This window comes from Nesoenas mayeri, assembly GCF_963082525.1.
Source record: "Nesoenas mayeri genome assembly, chromosome: 2".
Classification (NCBI taxonomy): Eukaryota; Metazoa; Chordata; class Aves; order Columbiformes; family Columbidae; genus Nesoenas; species Nesoenas mayeri.
Window position 1 is genome coordinate 123,015,194 of NC_137543.1, and position 23,841 is coordinate 123,039,034.

Below are 23,841 nucleotides of genomic sequence, written 5' to 3' on the forward strand. Positions count from 1 at the left end.
TTGTATACTATAGGTTGGTGTTTGGCCTTTTTGAGTCTGTCCAGGTTGTTTGGGAGAGTTCAGTATCCTTTGCTCATTGTTCCTGTGTGCTTATACGCTTTCCAACCCTTTGCTTTCAGTGCACCACAAGGCTGCAGCAAAGGCGAGATTGAGAGAGAACTGGTGATACTTTCTTCTGGTTGAGAAATTTATGTGGTGACTGGTTAATCCAGAATTGAAGTTCAGCCTATATTTACTTTATACAGAGATTAGCTGGGAACACCTAAATAGAAGTAAAATATTTACCTGAGTGGCAAGTAGGTTTTGTCCTCATTATTTGTATATTGATGGTTTTTACTGGTCACATAACAGCTGCTTCAAAGTTGGCAAACCCCCTGTAAGAGAAGGAGGCTATTTCAGGTATTAGGCAGGTGGTGACATCTTTTTTTTTCTTGTGTCTGCTAGCCAGGCAAATAAATAATGTTAGTTCAAGTTATTTTTATTGTTATTTTAAAGATAATTCCAATTTGCAAGTAGGAATGTATTCTGTAGAATGTCATATGTATTCTTTTTGTATATACTGTCTCAGAATGGGGCTTTTCTACATTTGGTTGCCCTGAGATACTTAAATTTTTCCTTTTGTACATTTTTAGTTCAATGAGAAGGTGGTATTTATCAGGAAAATCTTGCTGAAAGATGCACCAAATCTCTGCATCCTCACCCCAAAGTGGATTAGTTTTCTGTAACAATGATTGCTCTTTCAATGGGGATATTTTTCATCATCTCCAGCCACATTAGGCTTGAATTCTGTTTGTATTATGATATTAGCCTATATGATTCTCTTGTTTTACAATCCTTGGCTTATTTCATCAGAAAGCTTCTAAACTGGGATTGTATCAGATTTAATTTCTTCGGTTAAATAGAGAATGTAAATGATAGCAATAGCCATAGGAGAGCCATTACAGTATTTCTTAAGCCCCACTGAATCAATTGTCTGAACCAAGATGTAAAAGAGTAGTTTTGCTGTTATTATTCAAAACAGTATTCAGCGTTTTGAATTCAAATGCTTAAGCACAAAATGGATGTTATAAATACTTAAACTGAGGAAGTGAGTGTCTTTTGCAATATACTGTTTCCTTATTTTGATTTATCATGCTTAGTAAATCACTGCAGTTTGAATGTGTGGGAGCTTGTTAAGAAACTGTCACATAATCTGTAGAATTTTTTATGTGGAAAGGATAGCTTGATCTTCATACATCTGAAAACATAGCATTTAAATTACATGATAAGTTTTGGTTGTAATTTAAACCTCTGTCAGGTTTTGTTTATATCTTGAGAGTGACAGATTGAATAGATGAGGTTGATTGTTGGTGTCTTTGTTCTAGACATTATTTGATAATCAGATCAATGCTTCAAAAAAGGAAGACTCAGAAAGCATTAATAAAAATGACACTTCAAAGAAGATGTCTGTTGAGAGAGTTTATCAGAAAAAGACTCAGCTTGAGCACATCCTCCTCCGTCCAGATACCTACATTGGGTCAGTGGAACCATTAACTCAGGTAAGTGTCGCTAAGTTTACACTCTTAGAACTTTTTGTTGTTTGAATGAGGATATTGCTATTCTGGTTAAAAAATAGGCAAATCTTTACTTTTCTGAGTATTCTGAATTATCACGCTAAAAACTGTGGTCATATTTATGTATGCATGTGTAGGAAGGGGTCAAGAGAAGACTTCTTAAAGCAGTCCTTGGTTCACCTGAAGAAACATGCTCAGAAAATGTTGAAGTTCAGTCAAAACATAAACACTCACCTATGTGTGTAAATAGTTATGTGTGTATAAGTGTGTGTTTACAAACATGACTATATACACACAAATATGCATACATATTTGTAAGTAGCATTTGTTCCAGGTCCTAAAATGCATTGGTCTGTTTCGGTAGAGAACAGATTTTAAGCCTCCTGCTGGTACTTCAGCAGTTTTTGTGAAGTTGCGAATTGCTTCAAACTTCAGTGTCTTTACTGTTGGAGTTTCCCACCAAGCAGAAAATAATACATTTTCATTATGGAAGTCTTTGTGGGTACATTTGTATTATTTGCCGAATTTCTGCTCTACTGTTGTCTCATATGATAGCAGCAATCACATTGGAAGAGTGAAGTTACTGAACTAAGTAGATCTTACACAATCACAGACTGATTTACCAAGACAGTAAATATTTTTATTTTGTTTTGTTTGAATGTAGGTAATGTGGGTTTATGATGAAGATGTAGGAATGAATTGCAGAGAAGTTACCTTTGTTCCAGGCTTGTACAAGATCTTCGATGAAATCCTTGGTAAGTTTTTTTAACATTAATGTTGCTTTAGTATTATGGAGTACACTGTTTCCTGAGAGCTCTCAAAGCACAGTAATTTGTATCTAAGTTTAAATCAGAGATTTAGAGTCCCACTAAACTGCAGTGCATGAAATTTTTAGTGCATTCCATCACTACAGAACAGTTTAAACAGGGAACTTGTAAGACAGTGGAAATATTTGTTACTAAATGTCTAAACTAGATCATTCTTTATGATCAATATTGTTACAAGATTTTTAATCTGCGAAATTGATCAATGACACAGTTTTAGGTAACATAAGGAAGATTATTCTTCTGAAGGAATTGAAAGTTTTCTCAGTGTTAACTTAGATCATGATCTCATGAATCATTAGAACTACCTTCTTCTGTACATAGTGATAGTGGTGGCGATGGTGATTCCTACACAGATCATTCTAGTCTTCAGGCAGTTTTAAAATGCATAAGTATTGTACTGCTATTTAAAAGCATGGTGACTGAGACACAAACAAATGACTTTCAGAAAATTCTGCCCTTAAGTGGCTAAGTCACTGGGACTTACTAGTTTATAATAGTCTCTTGGTAACAGGCACACATTGAGGATTAGCCAGCAGTAGAGATGTGCAACATCTGAACAGTGTGCTGAAGTGATACTTTGGGTTAATTGACATGAATTCTTGGGCTAATCAGTTTTAATGAGGGTTATGTCGTAAGAATCGATGAGATTAGATTGTAAACTTAATTATGGTCTATGGAGGTGAGTGGAAGTTTTGTCGTAACCTTCATTGGGTTCAGCACTTATCCACACCTCTAAAACTACACTTAACAACATTGCTGTCTTGGAGGCAATGAACTATATCTTGGCCAGGTGGAACAGAAGGTTGTGGGTTGTTTGTTTTGTGGGGGTTTTTTTTGTTGTTGTTTTGTGTGTGTGTGTGTGTTTTTGTTTTTCTTTTTACTTAATTTGAGAAAAATAGGAATGAAAACCTTTAGACACTTCTTTTTTGAGTGCCGCTTCACAGATTAAATTTACAGGCTCTTCATTGGAGGTAGTCACTTCCATCTTGTCCCATTCAAAAGAAAAATTGTTATCATTATCATAGTACTGTATGGCTTATTGCCTCTTTATGTAGCACTGATAAGTGCTGTACAGTGTGCTTTGAGAGCTAGGTGTCAGTCTAATAACATTACGAAAATTTAACATTGTAGCTGTGTGTACTTTTATTGAAACTACACTTAATGATTTTAGCAAAAGCACCTTGAAATATCTGATCTTATATTGTGGTCTTCATAATCTATTTAGATATTTTAATTTATTTCTCTTCATGCTTTTTAGGTGTTTGGGGTTTTATTTTGGTCTATTTAATGGGTGATGAGACAAATGCTGAAAATGATTGTAATGTGTTTTCATGGTTAATGGCCATAGTTGCATTTCTGATTTCTGTTGTTTGTAGTTAATATACATTAGAGTGCAGTTTCATTAAATTCTGATCAGATGTTAACTTCCAGTTATCCTTCTTCTGATCCTAAATTGTGTAAACTAACAGTTAAAAGTCTCATAGGCTCTTCAGAGACAACTTCTGCTGCAATCAAAGCACTCCTTAATGGATGTGACTTTTTCAGCATTGGGTTTCAGTGGTGAAAGGATGTGTAAAGTGATCTGGTGATGTATATAATTGCCTATGGTTTTTAACATACATAGTGTAAGAAATATCCAAACAAATGCAGCAAAAGAAGAATGAGGTGTTCAGTATGTTAAGAACAGTGATGACAAGAGACTCAGAAAATACTCTTCTATGTTTGTTTCTAAGATAGTCTAACTGCTAGAAACAGAGTCAGTAATTATAAGAAGGTTGAAAATATCTTTTTGCAGATTCTTGGTCATATTTATAGTCTTCAGTAATAAGATACAGAATATACAAAAACATACCAGATTAAGAAATGCCTGGACCATTGTAACTTGTGGTGGAATATGTATATAATCAGTTTTACAGACCAAGTAATTAATTAGTGTTAATTTGTGTTACTTTGTTTCATAGTAAATGCTGCTGATAATAAGCAGAGAGACAAGAATATGACTTGTATTAAAATATCCATTGATCCGTAAGTAAAACTATGTTTTCATCTACTTTCCCTGCCAGTGCTATTGTAGTTCATATTTGTACGAATTATTTTAGTAATTAAACTGGATTTTTTTAAAAGCAAAATAATATTTTTGGGATTATTTCCATCAGCTTCATGTTTTAAGATTAAAAGGTGAATTAAAAGTGGTCAACAGTAAGTACAACCATACTTAATTGATAATAATTTGCTTTCCTAAGTAATTCATTAATGTTTGATTAAATGAAACTTGAAGCCAGAAGATTATAAAATTCATGATTCTATGAAAGTTTGTCACTATATGTAACTATGACCAGCCAGGTTACTTATAAATCATAAGTAACAGCCTTGAGGTTTTGTAACATAATTTCCCACCTCTTGAACTTCTATGTTAACTCCGTTAGCATTAGGACAAGGTTATGTTTGAATTAGTCAGCTGAATCACACTGAAACTGCAGATTGCCAGTATGTCATTACCACTGTTTTTCAAAATTGAATACATAAAGAGATATTTCCTAATAAGAAACCATTGTTAAATAGATGTTGAGATCCTTTAGTGGTACCTTTTCATGATGTTTAACTGAACAATAGATATTTCAGAAACCTAATTGTCACACTTGTTAGGCTAAATATACTGAGAAATAATTTTTCTGCAGGTTTTCAGTGTATTATCAGTTTCTCTAGAACAAATTGTTTTTATCGTGGAGTGGGAAGGAAATGGTAGTGCCAATCTGCCTGACCTGTCCTGATTTTGAATTCTCTAATAGTCTGAAATGAAATTCTGTATGAACTGCCAGCATTAACAATGCCAGGTGTTGATGGATTTTTGCATTGATACATAGCATAAATTATGATGTTTATCATAACTGTGAAATAATAGTTTAAAACAGATGATAACTTGATCGTGTCTGGGTTGACTTCAATTAAACCTAAAAAGCTACATACATATCTTAGGTATAATTCTGTCACTAGACTTCAGGATTCTGTTGCAGATTGTGTTGACAGTGAAAGCTCTTCAACGGACTATTGGGGGTCATTTTTATAATATGAAGTACTGTCATGTATGGGCAGTTATGTTCCTTCTTCTAAGACATCTAATAAGCACAAAGGCATGTTTTTTTGTAATTAAAACTGATAGAGCTGTGAATAAATGTGGCAATAATATGGTTTTTTAAATTGTATTTTATGTGGTTATTTAAACAGGTAAAAGGTATGCAGGAGTCTGTTTTCAAGTTTACGTTAATTGACTTAATGTCTTCACTGTTTTATAGGGAATCAAACATTATCAGCATATGGAATAATGGAAAGGGTATACCAGTTGTGGAACACAAAGTCGAAAAAGTATATGTACCTGCTTTAATCTTTGGGCAGCTGCTAACATCCAGCAACTACGATGATGATGAGAAAAAAGTTACAGGCAAGACTATTTAACATGCTCTGTTTTGTTCAGTCAAGCCACTGTTTGCTTTTGAGTATGCTTTTGCTTCTTACTGTTTCTGTTCTGTCGTGTAAGAGATGATCACTTAGTCACCATTACTATAGCTCTCTTAGGGTAAAATGACTTAAAGAAAAAAAATCTTACTTTTTCTTTTTTAATGTCAATGTTTACAGAGAACTTTACATTTGCATCTTTAATGTCAGTACTTGTTCAGTAACAAACAACGTATCTTAATATTCTAATTATAACATACACAAGTGTTTTAACTTTTGTGCTCTTGAAAGGAAGGGTAAAATAAATTCAATAAATTAGGGTATGATTTGTTATCCTAAATGTGAAGCAACTCTAATTTAGATCATGAATGAAAGTTATTTCTGTTTTATCCTACCTCATGTATTTTGGCCATATTATGATGTGTGGTTGCAGAGTGATTTGGATCTGATCATGACCTAGTTTTCAGCTAATCAGGGTGTTGAGGTCACTTGCATTTCTGGCCTTGGGGTGAGGAGTGAATTGCTCATTTTGGAGGCAGAAGCAGTGGCACCAGCTTGGAGGTAGTGTGATACTCCATCTCTGGCTTCCTTTGATAGATGTTGACATGTGGCCCAACTTTTTTCTTATATAGGAACATTTCACTTCATTGACACACTCTCTGAATATCATAAATATGGTTCTGCTGTTAAAATCTTCCTCTATGTTGTTTTTTCAGGTGGACGCAATGGCTATGGTGCAAAACTTTGTAACATATTTAGTACAAAGTTTACAGTTGAAACTGCTTGCAAGGAATACAAACATAGCTTTAAGCAGGTATAGAAATGACCTCAACTTTTTTCCTTTGCTGTAATTATAAATTTAAAATTTAACATGTTTTCCGTATTTCATGAAATTAATCATTTAACATTCAAATGCATGTGCAGAGTTTGAAGGCTAGGTAGTTCAGTCAGTAAAATTGGTATTTCTGTGTATTAGAATTTGGCTTTTAGTTAGGTAATATTTATCTTGGGAGTGTTAAGTGACTGAAAATGAAAAGCAAATTTATTCTGTTAAAACTAAAGTACATTCATGTACATGTGAAAAGAAACATATTTAATGGAAACATTTTGTAATTGCTGTTATGTAATTTGTCAAAAATCTTTATACTTATCTGTGCAATTATCTAGAAAATTTTTAATAGTATTAAGAAAAAGATTGTTCAGTGTTTATGTCACAAATTTCATTAGCCTAGCTGGACTTTGGTGCAAACTCCCTTCCCTCCCCATTTGTACCCATTGCTCACAATTATCATTGTTAGCACATAGACCAAGGATCTACTGTATATAGCTTTGAGATGGTCGCCTTTTCAGAAGTTTGAAGAACATTGTTAGAGTATCAAATACCAAAGTTCCTTGGCTTTGGAGTCTTTCCCAGTTGGTGGCTTCTTTCTTTTTTTCTGTTTAATTTCTGATCATGCTGTCATGTCACTATATAAACAATACATTTCAATGGTTCTACCTGTCTCTTTAAAAATGTCATATTTTCTGCTGACTGCTAAAAGGCAGAACTTTTTGAAAATGGCATGCTACATAAATTCCTATGTTTTCTAGTATTTTAAAAAATTGTGATAATTTCATACAACTGAACTTTGGTATAAGCTGTGAGTTGGCATTCTACTTGGTCTTATAAATGCACCTGTGTTCTTAACTAGGGAACAATACCGAGACTCCTGAGTCAAGTCTGAGCAATGTGCTTTGTCAAGAAGCATGCTTTGGTATACTTCACAGACACTAAGATGCTGTCTCAGACTATTTGAGTCTCTGCAATGTGGTAGACTGAAAGTGTTAAACTGATGGGCAATAAGGCCTGTGTAGCCAGCTCGCCTGTATCTATTTTAGGCAGTTCTGTGGTGGGCCCTATTTGCATTAGAATCATGTCCATCAATGTAAATATACCTGCATATTTACAGAAATCTTCTGTCACTGATGCTTTGCAAATCTTGGTGAAGCAATTAATTTTATGCATAGCATTTTACCAAGGGAACCTTCTGAAAGAAGCTCCTGAGCTTTTTTTTGTGTAGCTGTCGCAATCTGAGCATAAAGGGAAAATAGAACAAAGGAGGATGATAACATGTACTGTAAACTAACATCTAAAATGTTTTGTTTCTAAAGACTTGGATGAACAACATGATGAAGACTTCTGAGCCCAAGATTAAGCATTTCGATGGTGATGACTACACATGCATTACATTCCAGCCAGATCTATCTAAATTTAAAATGGAAAAACTTGACAAGGATATTGTGGCCCTCATGACAAGAAGAGCGTATGATTTGGCTGGGTCATGCAAAGGAGTCAAAGTCATGTTGAATGGGAAGAAACTACCTGTAAGAGCCTCATTTAAAACATTTTAAGTGTACTGAGTATTTTATGCAAAGAATAGTAATTGATATCTGTATTACTCATAGGTAAATGGATTTCGCAGTTATGTAGATCTCTACGTAAAAGACAAGCTGGATGAAACTGGAGTTGCACTTAAAGTTATTCATGAAGTTGTGAATGAACGGTGGGATGTGTGTCTCACTTTAAGTGAAAAAGGGTTTCAGCAAATCAGCTTTGTAAATAGTATAGCTACCACAAAGGTGAGTAATTATATTAAATAGTAAAAAATAAAAATGATAAAATTGTGTGCTAATATTATGCCCAGTCAGATATTTGAATAAAAAATACGTCTGGGTTACTAAAAATAAATAGGTGAGAGAATCCTTTGCATGAGAGGATCTGGCAGAGCAATTAAATGCAGTCAAAATACGTTCATAGCAGTATTTCTGAATATGCAGTAGTTTTTAAAACACTAGTAATCATTATCAGTGATATTGATGTCTTATGTGAGCATGCATGGTATTGATTAAAATGAATGGAACTATTTTATTATTTCTTTTTTAACACATTGTAATAAGATAATTCTGAAAATAAGTTTAAAAAATGTACCAAACCCTTTAAAGCTAGTAGTAGCAGGTTTTGGAGGGAAAAATGGCTTTTGGTGTTCTGAAAGAAAATGGCTTTTGGTGTTCTTGAAAAATGACTTTTCATTTATTGCTTTATGATGTATAAAACTGGCCTGAAATGTTGAGATCAATTTTCTTTTATTTGTGTTCCTATATAAGAGGATCTAGGTGTTCTCTGTACTTATTAGCAACTATAGTAGTAGTGAAATGATATCACAGGAAATCTCCAGTTATGATGAAACAGCAATATGCTCAGCATACTAAAGTACAGTCTTTGTGCTTCTGATGTTGCTGGGGTGGCCAGGCACAAAGGTGATCTCCTGAAATCAACTAGCGTAATTTTCATTTATGCCAGTTTGGCATGGCCCAGGTTTAGGGATCTGGGATCCACCAGGGTAAAAGCTTTGTCATTTCTGCTCTTCACAGATCACAGCAGGTGAGTGATCTAATGACAGTCAAACAATTCTAGTGGTTGGTGAGGCTGATTTTTGGGAATCTTAACCATGAGCTTCCCCAAAAAATAAGAAAGATAAGACTTTGCAATCAGACACTTAAAAAACCCTCCTTGCTCAGATCTTTTCTAGAAGAGTCAAACAAGAAAAGTCAATGGTAGCACAAGTGGTTCATAAGCACCAGTGGATAGGTGGACACCCAGAACTATCACTGTTAATCTCAGTGGTAGATGATGTGTAGCCAGTGTTTTGGTGGTATATAATTTTTACTACGTACCTTCTTGCAGTGTCATTTTCAATGTAGCTGAATCAGCATTCAGTGGTAAGAGGGACAGTCTATCTCATTGTAGAGTGTTTACTTTAAGTGTGCATTTTAATAAAATGCTTATTGTAAACTTGCAAACTTGTCAAAACTAAGAATAATGAACATCTCTGGTATTTGAAAGGTTAAAACTTAGTTGTCATTCAGGCCTCTTTATGCAACATAAAGAAGAAAAATAGCATGACCTTAAAGGTGTACGAAGCTGCCAATGTAGGGGAACTTAATAATGTTTAATAATCAGGTGAAGAAAATGTGTTTGAAAAAAAAAAAAATACTTATTGACTCCTAAGTTAAATATTTTGCATATGTTTACTCCAAATATTTTGAATTTGACTCTTTTGGATCAATTTTCACCCATCATGCAGTTACACATACATTATTATCATATATTCTTTAAGAAAATTCATAGAAAAAGTACTGTGTATTCTTCAAAGGTAAGTGTTGTAATTTCTAGTTTTTCCCACTCTCCCGATCCATGCCTTATGTGTGTGACTGGATGTGGAATGTTCGGGGCCGGTGAACCACCTCACCAGCAATTGATGTGCAACTACTCACTGATGAGACATAATGGCTAGTAACTAACTGCGTCAACTGCCTGTCCCCTTATCTGCTAACAGGTGAGGAGCTCATTTCAGCTGTTTTTTGGTTATTTATCGCTGTTTGCTGAAAGCTTTTCATTTCTGTTTCTGGATAAATTTCCCGTAACTTCCCTGCCAAGTTTTTTAAACTTGCGGTAAATTCTCAAGAAGTTCTTTTTAGATTGACGGGGCTTTTTTGAGGGGTGTGCAGAAGGTCAGGCAGTATGTTGAGGCACAACTCCCTAGTTTTGTTCTTTTGAATTTGTTACCTTGGTCAGGTCCCAATTTATTCACAATTTTGCCACAGTGGACCACCACAGAATTTGATTTCAGGCTCTGACGCAGGATTTGAAAGCAAACTTGTAGCTATTCCGCTTGTGCAGATAACCTTTTGGTTAAACTTGTATATAAAATGATTAAACGTGGTCTTCTCAAGTTCTCAATTTCCAGCAGCAACTGTAGTAGAAACTTCAGCTATTAATATAATAATGTAATGATATTTTTGATATGGTGGCGCTGCTAACTAGTACTACTAATCATTTTAGCAGAAATGCTCAGCTAATACGATTGCAGTGTCAGATAGTAGACTAGGGTGGAGAGAGTATCCCAACCTGTTAATATCTGCTGGAGTTCAGCAAGAAATTCAGGACCATTCCAGAGCTTGATGTTTTCAGATTTATTCTAAAAAAATAAACATAGTGGAAAACAAATGCAAAATAGGATTTTATTTGTATAGCTAATTGAATGAAAATTTCAAAATTATAATTAGCTGCTGAATTTGTTTGCTGTATGAGCCATTTATCTGTCTGTAGAATGTATACATGGCTTACCTCAGAATTAATTGAGGCTGTTGGCTATTGATGACAATATGAATAGAATGTATATAGGAACCAGTCTAAGCTTCATTTTTAAGATTTTAGTTGTTATCATTTAATTAGATATCTTTGCATCTTGAAGTTTGTAAGGCAGGGATTCAGTCACAATGTTTACCTTCTGGGAAAAGGAGGTTATGCAGTTTTAGTGCTCCTTCTCATAACACAGTAGTCATAATAATCATTGACAGCCCTCTAGATTTAGAGGGTATTTTTCTTTTTTTGTCTTGTATTAAAATGTACCGACAGTTGGGGCAGTTATAGGCTGTTATGCTTCTATAGTGGGTAAATGTGCCACCTACTGGTGAGATGCTTGAAAGGTTCCCAACTTTGAGCTCTGAACATCCCTCACTCAATGGTACACACTAAGAATGGACACAGGAATGGGGAACTGTTATAGTAATTAATGTATTTTAAGAACAAGAATTGCTGGTAAGTAGCTTATTTTTGATATGTCAGTTGTTAGTTTTAGCAAAATATTCGAGGTGCTAAAATAGAAAACAAAATATTACTAACGTTATAAAAATTTACTGACATATTCCTGTAACCATAAGTTTCTAGTAATGTGATGAGTAAAAGTAATGCACTTTATAATTGCCATTCCAATGCAGTATGTGTTTTTAAACATGCAATTTGATGTTTTCCTGTTATAGCTTTTCTTTACAGTTTGGAAATGGTTTTCTTTTTCTTTAACGTGGTAGGATGTTGACGTATCAACTTTCACTTGAAGTCTCCTATGCTGAAACTGTCATCCAGATGTGAATAAAACCTGTTGTGTGTTAATTTTGGTGTTTCAGGGTTGGGTTTGGATTTTTGCTTGTTTGTTTGTTTGTTTGTGTTTAAGAAGAAATGCAATGAAAACCTAGTTTTATGTATGGTGCTTCTAAAACACACTAGTGGTTTGTGTTGATGTTTAGTAGGTGACTCTAGAGACTGACAGAAAGCATAGATGATTTTTTTGAAGTACAAGTACTGGTTTTCATTATGACTAATAATACTTATCATCTTAAGCTATTTTTTTGTACCTGCTCTCTTTTTTTATTTTCATCTCTACTTTCTGAGTGAAGTTGAGAACACAGCTACTATCTCCCATCAATTCAACCACTTTACATCATCTTCAGCCTTTTCAGATGCATACTCCACCTTAAAACTTTTGGGATTTGGTTGCTAGTTTGTACTTTTCCTCTTTCTTTTTTTTTGCTGCTGTTTATTCTTGGTTTTGGTTTTTTGCCTGTCTTATTTCTTATCTATCCTATACTTCCTTTTACCCATCAAAAACTTTTTTCTTCTCAGTTCTGTTTTTAAAACAGCTTTAAAGAGAGTTTTCCACTTGTTATCTGATGATGAATGTCTGCATAGATGTATTTTTCTTTATTTTGTTTGTCCTAATGCAAATTGGTCTGAACAGTAACCATCATTTAGTCTGTGTTTTTCTAAGGCACTAATTGATATTAAGCAAGGGTGATCTTCTGTGTAAAATATTGAGCACTGAGTTAGGAGTGGTTTAATCGTATACGATATGCCCAAAATCCCTTCATTCTTTGTTACAAGATAATAGATTTTAGTCAGAGTATTATGAACTTTGTATATCAGCCACTAGAATTTAGCATTTTATTATTTGTACCTTTTTGTCTATAAATCTAAAGCAAAGCATTTGAATAATCAAAAATATAAACAGTTTTTAGATACCCAGGACTTTAGGACTGTTCCTATTTTTGACATAGTTCTGAAGAAAGCTTTCTATTTTGACTGTAAGGGAAGTTGTGTCACCTTGGACTTGTAAATATTTTAAACATATTTATTGCTATTAGTTTAGACAATTTCAGTAGTGATTTTTCCCTATAAGACAACAGAGTACCTACCTTCAAATACTAGTTGCTCTTCCTAATCTGGAATGTTTTATCAGTGATACAAGTTTGTGCTGTTTTAGTGTGTTCCCTCAGTGCTCAGTTCTAGGGCCAGTCTTGTTCAATGTATTTATCAGCAGTTTGGATGCAGGAGTTGAATGTACTGTGAGCAGGTTTGCTGATGATACGAAACTGGGAGGTGCTGTTGACTCTCTTGAGGGGCAGGAGGCCTTGCAGAGGGATCTGGATAGATTGGAGCATTGGGCAATCGTGAATGGGATGAAATTTAACAAGTCAAAATGCTGGATTCTGTACCTGGGATGGAGTAGTGCTGGGCACAAGTATAAACTGGGAGGAGAAGTGGCTGGAGAGCAGCCCTGTGGAAAGGGATCTGGGGGTGCTGGTTGGCAACAGGCTCAATAGGAGCCACCAGTGTGTATTGCCCTGGCAGCCAAGGGGGCAAACCATGTCCTGGGGGGCATCAAACATGGCAGAAACAGTTGTCAAAAGGGATGATTGTCCCGCCCTTATTCAGTATTGGTGCAGCCTCACCTTGAGTACTGTGTGCAGTTCTGGGCCCCACCATTTAAGAAGGATGTGAAGGTCCTTGAATGCATTCAGAGGAGGGCAACAAAGCTGGTGAAGGGACTGCAGGGCATGTCCTATGAGGAGTGACTGAGGACACTGGGTTTGTCTAGTCTGAAGAGAAGGAGGCTGAGGGGCGACCTCGTTACTGTCTGCAGCTTCCTGAGGAGGGGAAGTGGAGAGGGAGGGGCTGAGCTCTTCTCCCTGGTATCTAGTGACAGGACACATTGGAATGGTTCAAAGCTGCCCCAAAGAACGTTTAGACTGGACATTAGGAAACATTTCTTTACTGAGAGTGTGTTCAAACCCTGGAACAGGCTCCCAGTGGACGTGGTTGATGGCCCAGGCCTGTCAGTGTTGAACAGGCATTTGGACAATGCCCTTAACAACACGCTTTAACTTTTGGTCAACCCTGAAGTGGTCAGACAGTTGGACTAGATGATTGTCGTAGGTTCCTTCCTACTGAAATGTTCTTGTCTAGTCTTTACTAGTTGTTCTGATTCAGGTTACTTCCTTCTGCATTATAGAATGTACTCCATAACTTTTAGGTTTCTTTTACACATGTAAATCAGTAGTCATTGTTAAGATGTAATATATCTATAATAGACATGTTTTCCTAGAAAGCTTATGTGAAATGCATTTATTTTCCAAGCAATTTAATCTCAAAATTACTTGTCTCCTAGCAGTATGTTTGCGGTTGTGTTGTTTTTGGAGGTTTTTTGTTTTGTTTTGTTCTGTTTTGGTGGGGTTTTTTGTTTGTTTTGGTTGTTTTTTTGTTGCCTTTTTTTTTTTTTTTTTTTCTTTTTAGCTGCTTTTAAGTTTAAAGAGTAGTTAAAGTAGGTAATAGGAGCTTTGGGGCACAGTCTGAATGTTTAGTGCTTCTGTGTTTAGACTGAATTTCATCAATGGTAAAAACACTATTTAAACATCAAAAATAGTAGGTATTTTCATCTCCCTGCCATATTGCAAAGTATGAGTTATATATGGCTTCAAAAAGATACTTTTTCTGACTTATTACTTCCAAAGGTTAAGTACAGAAGTAAGTATTTAATCCTCAGGGTTTGTTGTGCTAGGGTTCATAGTTGGGACGTGAATACATTGCCTCCACCAAAAGTTTTCTTGCAATAATGGCTTCACTTGAAATGTCTAGTTGGAAAGGCATTAAGCAAGGATAACCAGTACTCAAGAGTCCCTGTATTTTCTAGGGCAAAGTAAAGAATTTTGACAGGCACTGTGAAAGTTTCACTTTCAGCTCTTACAGTGCAGCAGACTTTTTTTCCCCTCTCTGATGATACAAGAAATTGCTTATATGCCATTTTTTCTCTTCATTTGGCCAGTAACTCTATGGGACTCCAGCTGACTGCTCTTGTTTGCTACAAGACAGGTGGCAACATGATTATGTAGCTACAAGTTATTGCCCGGTGGTCTCCTTAAGGGGTTGGTTTGCCAGCCAATGCTTAGCTGTATGCTCTATTATATAGCTCCTGTTGCTACATCAGGTATGGATTTGGAGCAGGTTTAGCCTCTGATGATTTTTAAGGAGAACTGTTTTATCTCCTTAAGGTTATCTTGCTCTGTTCTTCTGGAGTTTTCTGGGTCTTGTGGTGGGCTATTTGCAGTTTGCTCTCTGTTTGCCCTAATACAAATCCAAGGCTAGCAAAGAATGCTAATAGTGTTTATTTAGAGTTCTGTAAATACAACTAAGAAAAGGCGAGATGACTTTTGAGAAGGAATAGGCATGGGTGCTGCATATCTGAGGGTGAACTCTTGAAATTTTTTTAATGAACCAAATGGGAAACATTTAATTTGATGAATGAATGTGTGGTGTTTCTAGTTCAATGTTATTCATCTGCATGTTAAAAAGATACCTATTCACAGCCATGCAGTGTTGAAGGTACCGTCCCAGTGCTACAGAGTAATGTTCAGATCTGCTATATACTTAAGGTGTAAGCAGCTACATTTGAAGTCTACCACTGTACAGTGAATGAAAGATCTCCTGCTGCTTCTGTTCCCTGTAATATCTATCATCCTCACTTGTATGACAACTGAGTGACATGAAAAACAATTTTTCCTTTGTTATGCTGCAGCATAATGTGCATGGATTTTCAAATTTAAGTATCAGTACAGAACTTTGTTAATAAGGCTAAAAGTTATTAGGAAATTAAATGGTTTTGTTCTTTTTTCCTTCTTCCCTTTTTAAGGGTGGTAGGCATGTTGATTATGTGGTGGATCAGGTTGTGGGCAAACTGATAGAAGTGGTGAAAAAGAAGAATAAAGCTGGAGTTTCTGTGAAACCATTTCAGGCAAGTAACTTTATACAAAAATACTGAAAGAGATGGATGCGGTAATTTTGTTGAGTAAATTGGTTTCTATGTTTTCAACAGGTGAAGAATCATATATGGGTTTTTGTTAATTGCTTGATTGAAAACCCATCATTTGATTCCCAGACAAAGGAAAACATGACATTGCAGCCTAAAAGTTTTGGGTCCAAGTGCCAGCTATCCGAGAAATTTTTTAAAGCAGTAAGTAAAGAGTATTTTTTTAATTTCTGTGAAGCAGGAATTGACATACTGGATCAAGTCTATGTATGTTATGTAGTAGAAGAATAATTAGTGCATTATGATACCCTAGTGACATTTAGCATACTATGAAAATGGTTTGGAGGAACTTTGGTTCATTCTTTGGCCTTATGTACGTTGCAGTTTTTAAAATTCAGAGGATATTGAGAAACTGTGTTAGATCAGCAAATTAAAATTGGAAGATAAGAGTCTGCTGTGTGAAGCTTTACTTTTCTCATCCACAATTCTGATCTGTTGCTTATAGGCCTCCAACTGTGGTATTATAGAGAGTATTTTGAACTGGGTCAAATTTAAGGCACAAACTCAGCTGAACAAAAAATGTTCATCAGTGAAACACAGTAAAATCAAGGGCATTCCGAAACTGGATGACGCTAATGATGCTGGTAAGAGCACTTATTTTTAATGTCTTTATCATTTCATAGATTTTTCACAGACATCATCTTTCAAGTTTTCTAAACTCTCTAGAGCTGTAGTTAAAGTGTGATGGTGAGTTTGATATTAGGAACATTGTCCTCTCTAGGGTAGAGAATTAATAACACTGAACAGAAGTGGCAATCTAGTTCCATATTGAAAGAGCGTGTGTTTTCTAATTGTGGTTTCCAGCTAAATAGTGTTACCAATATTCTATTTTGGAGGTGACTAGTCTTGACCTTTCTAATATAAAAAGATCAGAATCTTTATAGGGTCACAAGCTACAGGAAGTAGATCACATAGTGTGCAGACCTGAGGGAATGGGTCAAGAGACGTTTTTCATGAGACTTTAAATGCCATTAGGTTACTGTCTGGGGATGTAGGGCAAACTGGCAATCTCTGCTGGCGTGCTTCCCAGCACAGATAGGAATCAGGATCAGCTGGCAATCTTTGTGTCAATAGCCATGGGATGGGAGTTGTCCTTGAATTACCTCAGGGGCACATATGACTAAAGAGCTTGAAATGTTGCCAGTCTATATTAATGTTACTTGATTTTTAATACATCCCTGCATTAAGCAAAGATCGAGAAATTGCAGTGAAGTAGGTGGAATGGGTTAACTAGGTAAAAGCATATAAGGATGGTAAAGAGGCTTTTTTTCTGAGCTTCAAGCGTTCAGGTCAAAGATGACTTGATGAGATAGTGAGTTTCATTTTATTTTCCTCCCTTTTTGATTTCTTGAACTCGGTTTATTTTTTTTTTTTCAAGTTTTCTTCAGTATTGTATTATTTTTCCAGTTATTCAGATGTCATATTTTGCCTCAAAAGTTGATAATCATGTCTCCTTTAACTAGTGTTTACCTGTGGAATTTGTATTCCTTAGTCAGATGCATGCTCCTGGTATTTTTCATGCCTATAAGATCATGTGCTTGGAGAAATGCTGTGTTTTTATTGATGTCACGCCTAGTGCTCATAAATAACATCACTAATGATTTTGGATACACTTTCTTCATAGTTTTGTTTTAGCTCTGCTTTAGAGACTGGGCTTCAAAATCACTTCTTAGTCAGTTTTTTTAACTGAGTGAAGGGATGGAAGAATCTCAAACAGGGGAGCTAAAATATTACATTGCCTTTCACCCTGAAACTTCCTCAGCTAAGAAGGCATGTAGGGATTCATCTGGGCTCAGCACCAATGCTTAAAGTTTCCCATGGCTTGGATCCCTATTACCCTGGTATTTCTCTGCTGCCTCCTATTCTTGTATGGGGAGCAGGAAATCTGCATCTCCCAAGGAAGCTACCCAGGTATTGGTTTATTGAAGATCTGGAACATGCTATATTTTTCACATTGAAGGCATTACACATTTGGGGTGGGCCCTCAGGAAGGCAGAGAGTCATTCAGTTTCTGAATACAATGTTTGTTGTCAAATTCACACTTGGCCTGACTTTCTGAAGTGTTTATATATTCTGGCAGAGATGTTTTAAGTTGGAGGATCACAACTAATACATTTAGTAAAAAGTTCTTTAGTCCTTTCTTTCTAGAGACTGAAGGTACCATATGGATAATTTGTTTGCTCTTGAAAATCAATAGGAAATTTTTGTTCCTTTTGCACAAGAAGTAAGCTAGTATTATAATCAGGACCTCTGAGCTCGATAAAAAGCTACTTTAATTGAGAAAGGGAAGGGGCAGAAGATGATATAGAAGAGTTATTCCAGTATGGCTGAGCATGTGTGTTTGTTGTTTGTTAGCTGGTGACTGCATCTGACTGAAAATTTTATGTGTCTTAACATAAGGGAAAAGGAAGTGCTGGTGCAATGGAAATTCTTTAAATTACACACTAGGGAACTATCAATGTTTCTTTTTGTCTTTGGGATCTTAAAAGAAACCATTGGGGATTCTTAGTTCAGGCGAAGTAAGGGCTGCACGTGTTCTTTCTGTGTTTGAGAAGTGATAATCAATTCTTCTAGGTCCAAAAAATTCAGCTCTTTGCTATATTAATGTTTGCCATGAATGTGCACATGACTAAGCAGATTATGAAGAGTTACACAGTTATGAATAGTCTTTTCAAAATAATTTCAGACCTCCACATAAGGTGGAGAAAAAGTTTAACTGGTGCATGAGGAGATAGTTTCAGGGAGATTGCTTCAGGACATTTCATACATCTCACAGCAGAAAAATATAGTAGTCTTATTTGATGTAGTTATGTTTCAGGACAAATAAATATTTGTAAGGATCCTAGGAACTGCACTTTTCATAAGCACCGTAGGGGGTGCTTATGTTTGCAGATGAGGGAGCAGGTTTGGCTTTGGTTTCTAATAGCGGGTGCCAGTTGTTGGGCTGAAGTAGTCCAGTGCAGCTAGGAGAGAATAGTGTCTGGCCACAGAACCGTCTGGCTTTAATTCTCCCTGTCATGTTTAGCTTTTATTTTTACTTCAGGAGTGAATTTTTAACTCAGGTCCACCATCCATAGGTTTCTTGGGTTCCAGGTACCACTGAGTTTTTGAATCAATACCAGTTAATGCTTAGGGATAGGAGAGAGATGTATCTATACAGTACATTTCCTCTCCCACTGAAAAGAAGGAGGTACTGAGTCCAATACCTGATAATTCACACTTTCTTGAGATCTTGGTAAGGTATATATAGTTCTATGGCTTGTTGGAGGAGAAGAGGTAGAAATGAAATGAAAAATAAAGAACCAGGAATACAAATAGAGGATTGTAAAGGAGCAGCTAGATTACTAAACCTGATGAAGCATAAAAGCATTCTTTGAACTTGCCAGTTCATGTAGTTTTCTGTTCGAGTTCTTTAGATCTGTGTTCAGGAAAATACCTGGCACATTGTGTTTCCATGAAATGTATTGCTAATGATTGCATCCATTCCAGAAGAAAGTGCACCTGGATGACATTCAGATGTGTTTTCTGCAGTTCATTTAGGCTCTCATATATTCTAAAACAGCAGACTAGTATTCTTCTTGGTATTTGGGTCCCACCTTCCTGACAGCATGGTAGCTATTGATACCCTTTTACACAGTGTGAATAGCTGCCTAATTTAGATTATATTAAACCATATGTCTGATTCAAAAGAGCAAAGCTGTTAAATGTAAGTTCTATGTAATAGGAAGTGCAGGGTTGGTTTTACCTACCAGGTAAAGGCAAATGAAAGTACCTATTTTACATGCCAATATATGTGAAACTCTTACTAAGAGTAGGTGAGACTCAACCACCTTGAAGATTTTTGCTGTCTTTCCTACCACTTGGCCTTGATAAAATTACAAAACTGCTTAATGAGCATTTTCACTCTTGGAAAGGGTAGGTTCCTTTTTGAACCTGCTTATTCTTTACAACATCTATTCAACTATTACAGTCGTAATAAACAGAATAGACATGTCATGCCAGTTTTGAGCACACTGGACACACAGGCACTGAAATAAAATGTGTCTTGTAGAATCAAAATTACATTATTAATAAAGATTTTGTTTTCTGTTCAAGAAATTTCTGAGAACGTATAATAAGTGTAAATGTTCTGGTCTTTAGAGCTTGTCTGTCAAGTAGTTCTTACAGTTGCCTGGCTTCAGCCAATTGACAGTAAAAAAAGAACCCCCTAAAAAATGTAATTTAGTAAATTACTTATGAAAATTCACTCTGAAGAAAGGAGAAATGCAGAATGGGAAATAACTCTTGTATATAACTCAAAGCATGCATAATGTATATAAGAAATTAGCAACTAGAAAAATGAAATGGTAAAGGTACAGAAGCAATCTGTCTCTTTTCTTTTTGAGCCAGCTTGTGGGGACTATTATGTAAGATGCATCACCATTGCATCCCATTTTCTCTATTTAGCTCTTTGTCCATAGCAATCGATAGTGTATTGGTAAGGATGTGAAGGGCCATCCCTAAAAATAGAAATTCAGCCTATTTAAATTAACTGATGTAGAGTATTAATGACTGATTCAACTGTATTTCTGTTATTTGAGTTTGAAAGTTACACTCTCTGGTTTTTTTTTGGCTTGCTTCTACTTCTTCCTGGACTGAAGGTGGCAAACATTCCTTGGACTGCACGTTAATATTAACAGAAGGAGACTCTGCCAAATCTTTAGCTGTCTCTGGCTTAGGTGTTATTGGTAGAGACAGATACGGAGTATTCCCACTCAGGGGTAAAATTCTCAATGTTCGAGAAGCTTCTCACAAACAGGTAAGTAGTCTTGTCATCTCCTTTTAGCTGACAAATGGATGTTTCCCGTTTATTTTTGATTTCTAGGATTGGGTCTTTTTCTTTTCTTTTTTTTTTTTTCCATCAAAAGCTTGTGGCTGGGATTTCATAAAGTACCGGCTACGTTAAAGCAGCAGCAGCAGCATTACCCCATTGCATTACTTCTACTGTCCTTTGTACTTAGTCTGTAATAAGAGTTGTGTCGCAGATGCTCTTAGAAATAGTGGAAAGAGAAGACAGTTTTGTGAGATGACTTTTTGTTACATGAACTTTTGTTCCTGCCTTCTGGACCAAATGGGCTCTGGCTGTAGAGCAGAAATGGAGTGGTGCAGTCTTGAGAACTTACATATACAGAAGAAATATTTACAAATGTGAAGGCTGCAAGGGGGCTGGGAATAAAAAGATTCTGAAGTTGAGGTAGGGGTGCATTGAAAAAATAGCTATTAAACCCAGCTAAACTGGGATATTTCTGAATTTCTGCTTTTTACACTGACTGTGAAGATATCTTTTTTTAATACAGATTATGGAAAATGCAGAAATAAACAACATAATCAAGATAGTTGGACTACAGTACAAGAAAAGTTATGAAGATCCAGAATCTCTGAAAAGTTTGAGATATGGAAAAATTATGATCATGACAGATCAGGTTAGTCTGAAATTCACAACTTCTTAAAATGTGTTTTGCTGCCATGCGGTAGGTTACATTTTTGTACATTATAACCTTCCTCTGTGTTATGACAATATGGATTTATTCGGAGGGAATCTCTAACGTATGAGGTTTCTTTATAGGAATAATTTATCTCTATATTGTTTTGGTTACTCCAAATGAAAAAATGTACCTTGCTGCACAGTGGCAGAGATGCCAGAGTAATAATAAAAAACACGTGTAAACAAGAATGCTTTTGATAACTCAAAAATATATTGAAAGTAAGTACAAAATGGGAACAGTAGATGAGGTAGTAATGCGAGGAAGTCATGGAGATACTGGGATGCAGGCACTTATGTTTGGATAATAATCATTAAGCATGTGTCTATTGTTGAGATTTAGAAGTCTAGGAAACCCACGCTTTGGTTATTTGTGAAACTGTTATTTTGTTCTCAGACAAGTTGAACTATCGAGCATCTTAATGCCAATGAGAGCTGTGAGCCAGGAAGCTGTGGCTTTCTTCCACAAAGATTCAGCCCCATAGTGTCTGGGAGAGCTGTCTAGCTCACAGAGAAGTCATGCCACAGGCAAAGAATCCTTTGGGTTTCAACTGTGCCCTTGTCATGGAAAAACTGATTTATTAGCTCAGGGATAGTGCCATTCGCAGGTGGCTTTTTTATACCCAGTTCCAGTTTGGAATTCAAATTAAAACTAACTGTTCCCTTCTATGTTTTCTGTCAACAGACATTGTTTTGGTGCATTGAGGGCAGTGAGTGGGTTTTTTTGGTGGTTTTGGGAGATTTGACATTTTGTAAGATTGCCTCATATTTTAATGTTTTGATTTAGGATCAGGATGGATCTCATATAAAAGGTTTGTTGATCAATTTTATTCATCACAATTGGCCATCACTGTTGAAACATGGGTTTCTTGAGGAATTCATCACTCCCATTGTAAAGGTATGGGTTCTATTAATGAGATTTCATTTATTACTTACGATGCAACAGAAAAGTTGATTAGGGTTTTTTTGTGTTTTTGTTTGTTTGTTTGTTTGTTTTTTGTCTTTTTTTTTAAAGGCAAGCAAAAATAAGCAAGAACTTTCATTCTATAGTATTCCTGAATTTGATGAGTGGAAGAAACATATGGAGAATCATAAAGCATGGAAGATAAAATACTACAAAGGTTTGTTTAAAAACAAATAAGTGAACCTCATCGATCTAAAAATACATAATCAATGGGTGCTATGAAGTTTTATTTGTAGCTGTTTTCATGATAGTATTTTCTCTAATGATTTTATAATATTCCCAGTAAAATAAAAGGGGTAAAAGAATAAAATTTAGACTTTGAATATGGAGTAATTATTTTTTTATTGTACAGGTTTGGGTACCAGCACTGCTAAAGAAGCAAAAGAATATTTTGCTGACATGGAGAGACATCGGATCTTATTTCGATATGCTGGTCCTGAAGATGATGCTGCCATTACACTGGTAAGAACTAGTAAAGTGCTTCTATATGATACATTGTAGTTTCCATTGCTTACTGCCAGTGGCACATGAGAGGTAGTCCTAACAGTTTGGGTTTTTTTGTTTGTTTTTGTGGGGTTGTTTTGTTTTGGATGTGTTTTGTTTTTTTTTTTTTTCCTTTGCCTGTTGTTTGCCTCTTTTTTTTTTTTTTTTTTATTAACTGGAAAAAAATATTTTGGAGGAGAAAGAAGCTTTCAGAAAATATTTTCAATTTTGGAATAAGAGCTTTATCCACACTACAAAATCATATCTACCTTCTGCTTAGTAGCTTTGATCAATTTTGTGTGGTGTAGATATCAAGGGACTTTATATTCAGACTTGCTTTTAAAGACAGAACATGCAAAAAAGTATTCTCAATATGGCAATTGAGCCTGAACAAATGATGTTTCACATCTACTTAGAGATCTGTATTTTATTACTGAGCAAGTAAGATCAGATAAATACTATTTATTAATTGAAGACATCAGTGCGGCATATGTGTATTCATGCATGTGTTCTACATATTTGAATTTGAAATCTTTTACATAGTTGCGTGCTGAAAATTACTTGTTTTTCAAAGAGAGCTTGTGGAAGGGTAAAGAATATACTGTCTGGAAATAAGCTACTTTGTCAAGAAATGTTGCACGTTCTATCTACTTTAATTCACTATTTTAATTGTAGGTGATATCATAGAGAAAAAGGGTTAGGAGAGAAAAAATAAAAATGGGCAAATATCCATTTTAGACAAAACAACTTTTTCCTTATATAGTGGATCTAGTAAAATGCTATGTTTTTACTAGCAGAAAGATACAGTAGTTATCTGTTCCAGAAAACCAGCCTGATGTGTCAGGAGTTATTTGTAGCACTCATTTTACTTCTGTCAAACATGCACTTAAATACAATCCATGTACGTGGTTCCCCATCCCAGAGAAGTGTGTTCATCTAGATGGAAAAGAAGTCTGTATATTTGCATATACATGAGACCAATTAGTGGAGAGACCCTGAACTCCCTCATTAAAATTCTGAG

The 23,841-nt window shown here is 35.6% G+C and overlaps 1 protein-coding gene across 2 annotated transcripts in view; it reads left to right on the top strand.

Annotated features, from left to right (window-relative positions):
* TOP2B (DNA topoisomerase II beta) overlaps positions 1-23,841 on the top strand; it is a 62,983-nt gene that overhangs the window by 15,673 nt on the left and 23,469 nt on the right. For both annotated transcript variants that reach the window (XM_080339429.1, XM_080339430.1), the window contains exons 2-16: positions 1,365-1,538; positions 2,218-2,308; positions 4,342-4,405; positions 5,674-5,819; positions 6,550-6,647; positions 7,985-8,197; positions 8,279-8,452; positions 15,676-15,777; positions 15,859-15,996; positions 16,298-16,436; positions 20,493-20,650; positions 21,189-21,314; positions 22,161-22,271; positions 22,389-22,494; positions 22,690-22,799. In XM_080339429.1, coding sequence (XP_080195555.1) covers positions 1,365-1,538; positions 2,218-2,308; positions 4,342-4,405; positions 5,674-5,819; positions 6,550-6,647; positions 7,985-8,197; positions 8,279-8,452; positions 15,676-15,777; positions 15,859-15,996; positions 16,298-16,436; positions 20,493-20,650; positions 21,189-21,314; positions 22,161-22,271; positions 22,389-22,494; positions 22,690-22,799 — 1,950 coding nt within the window. The remainder of the gene's footprint in view (positions 1-1,364; positions 1,539-2,217; positions 2,309-4,341; positions 4,406-5,673; positions 5,820-6,549; positions 6,648-7,984; positions 8,198-8,278; positions 8,453-15,675; positions 15,778-15,858; positions 15,997-16,297; positions 16,437-20,492; positions 20,651-21,188; positions 21,315-22,160; positions 22,272-22,388; positions 22,495-22,689; positions 22,800-23,841) is intronic.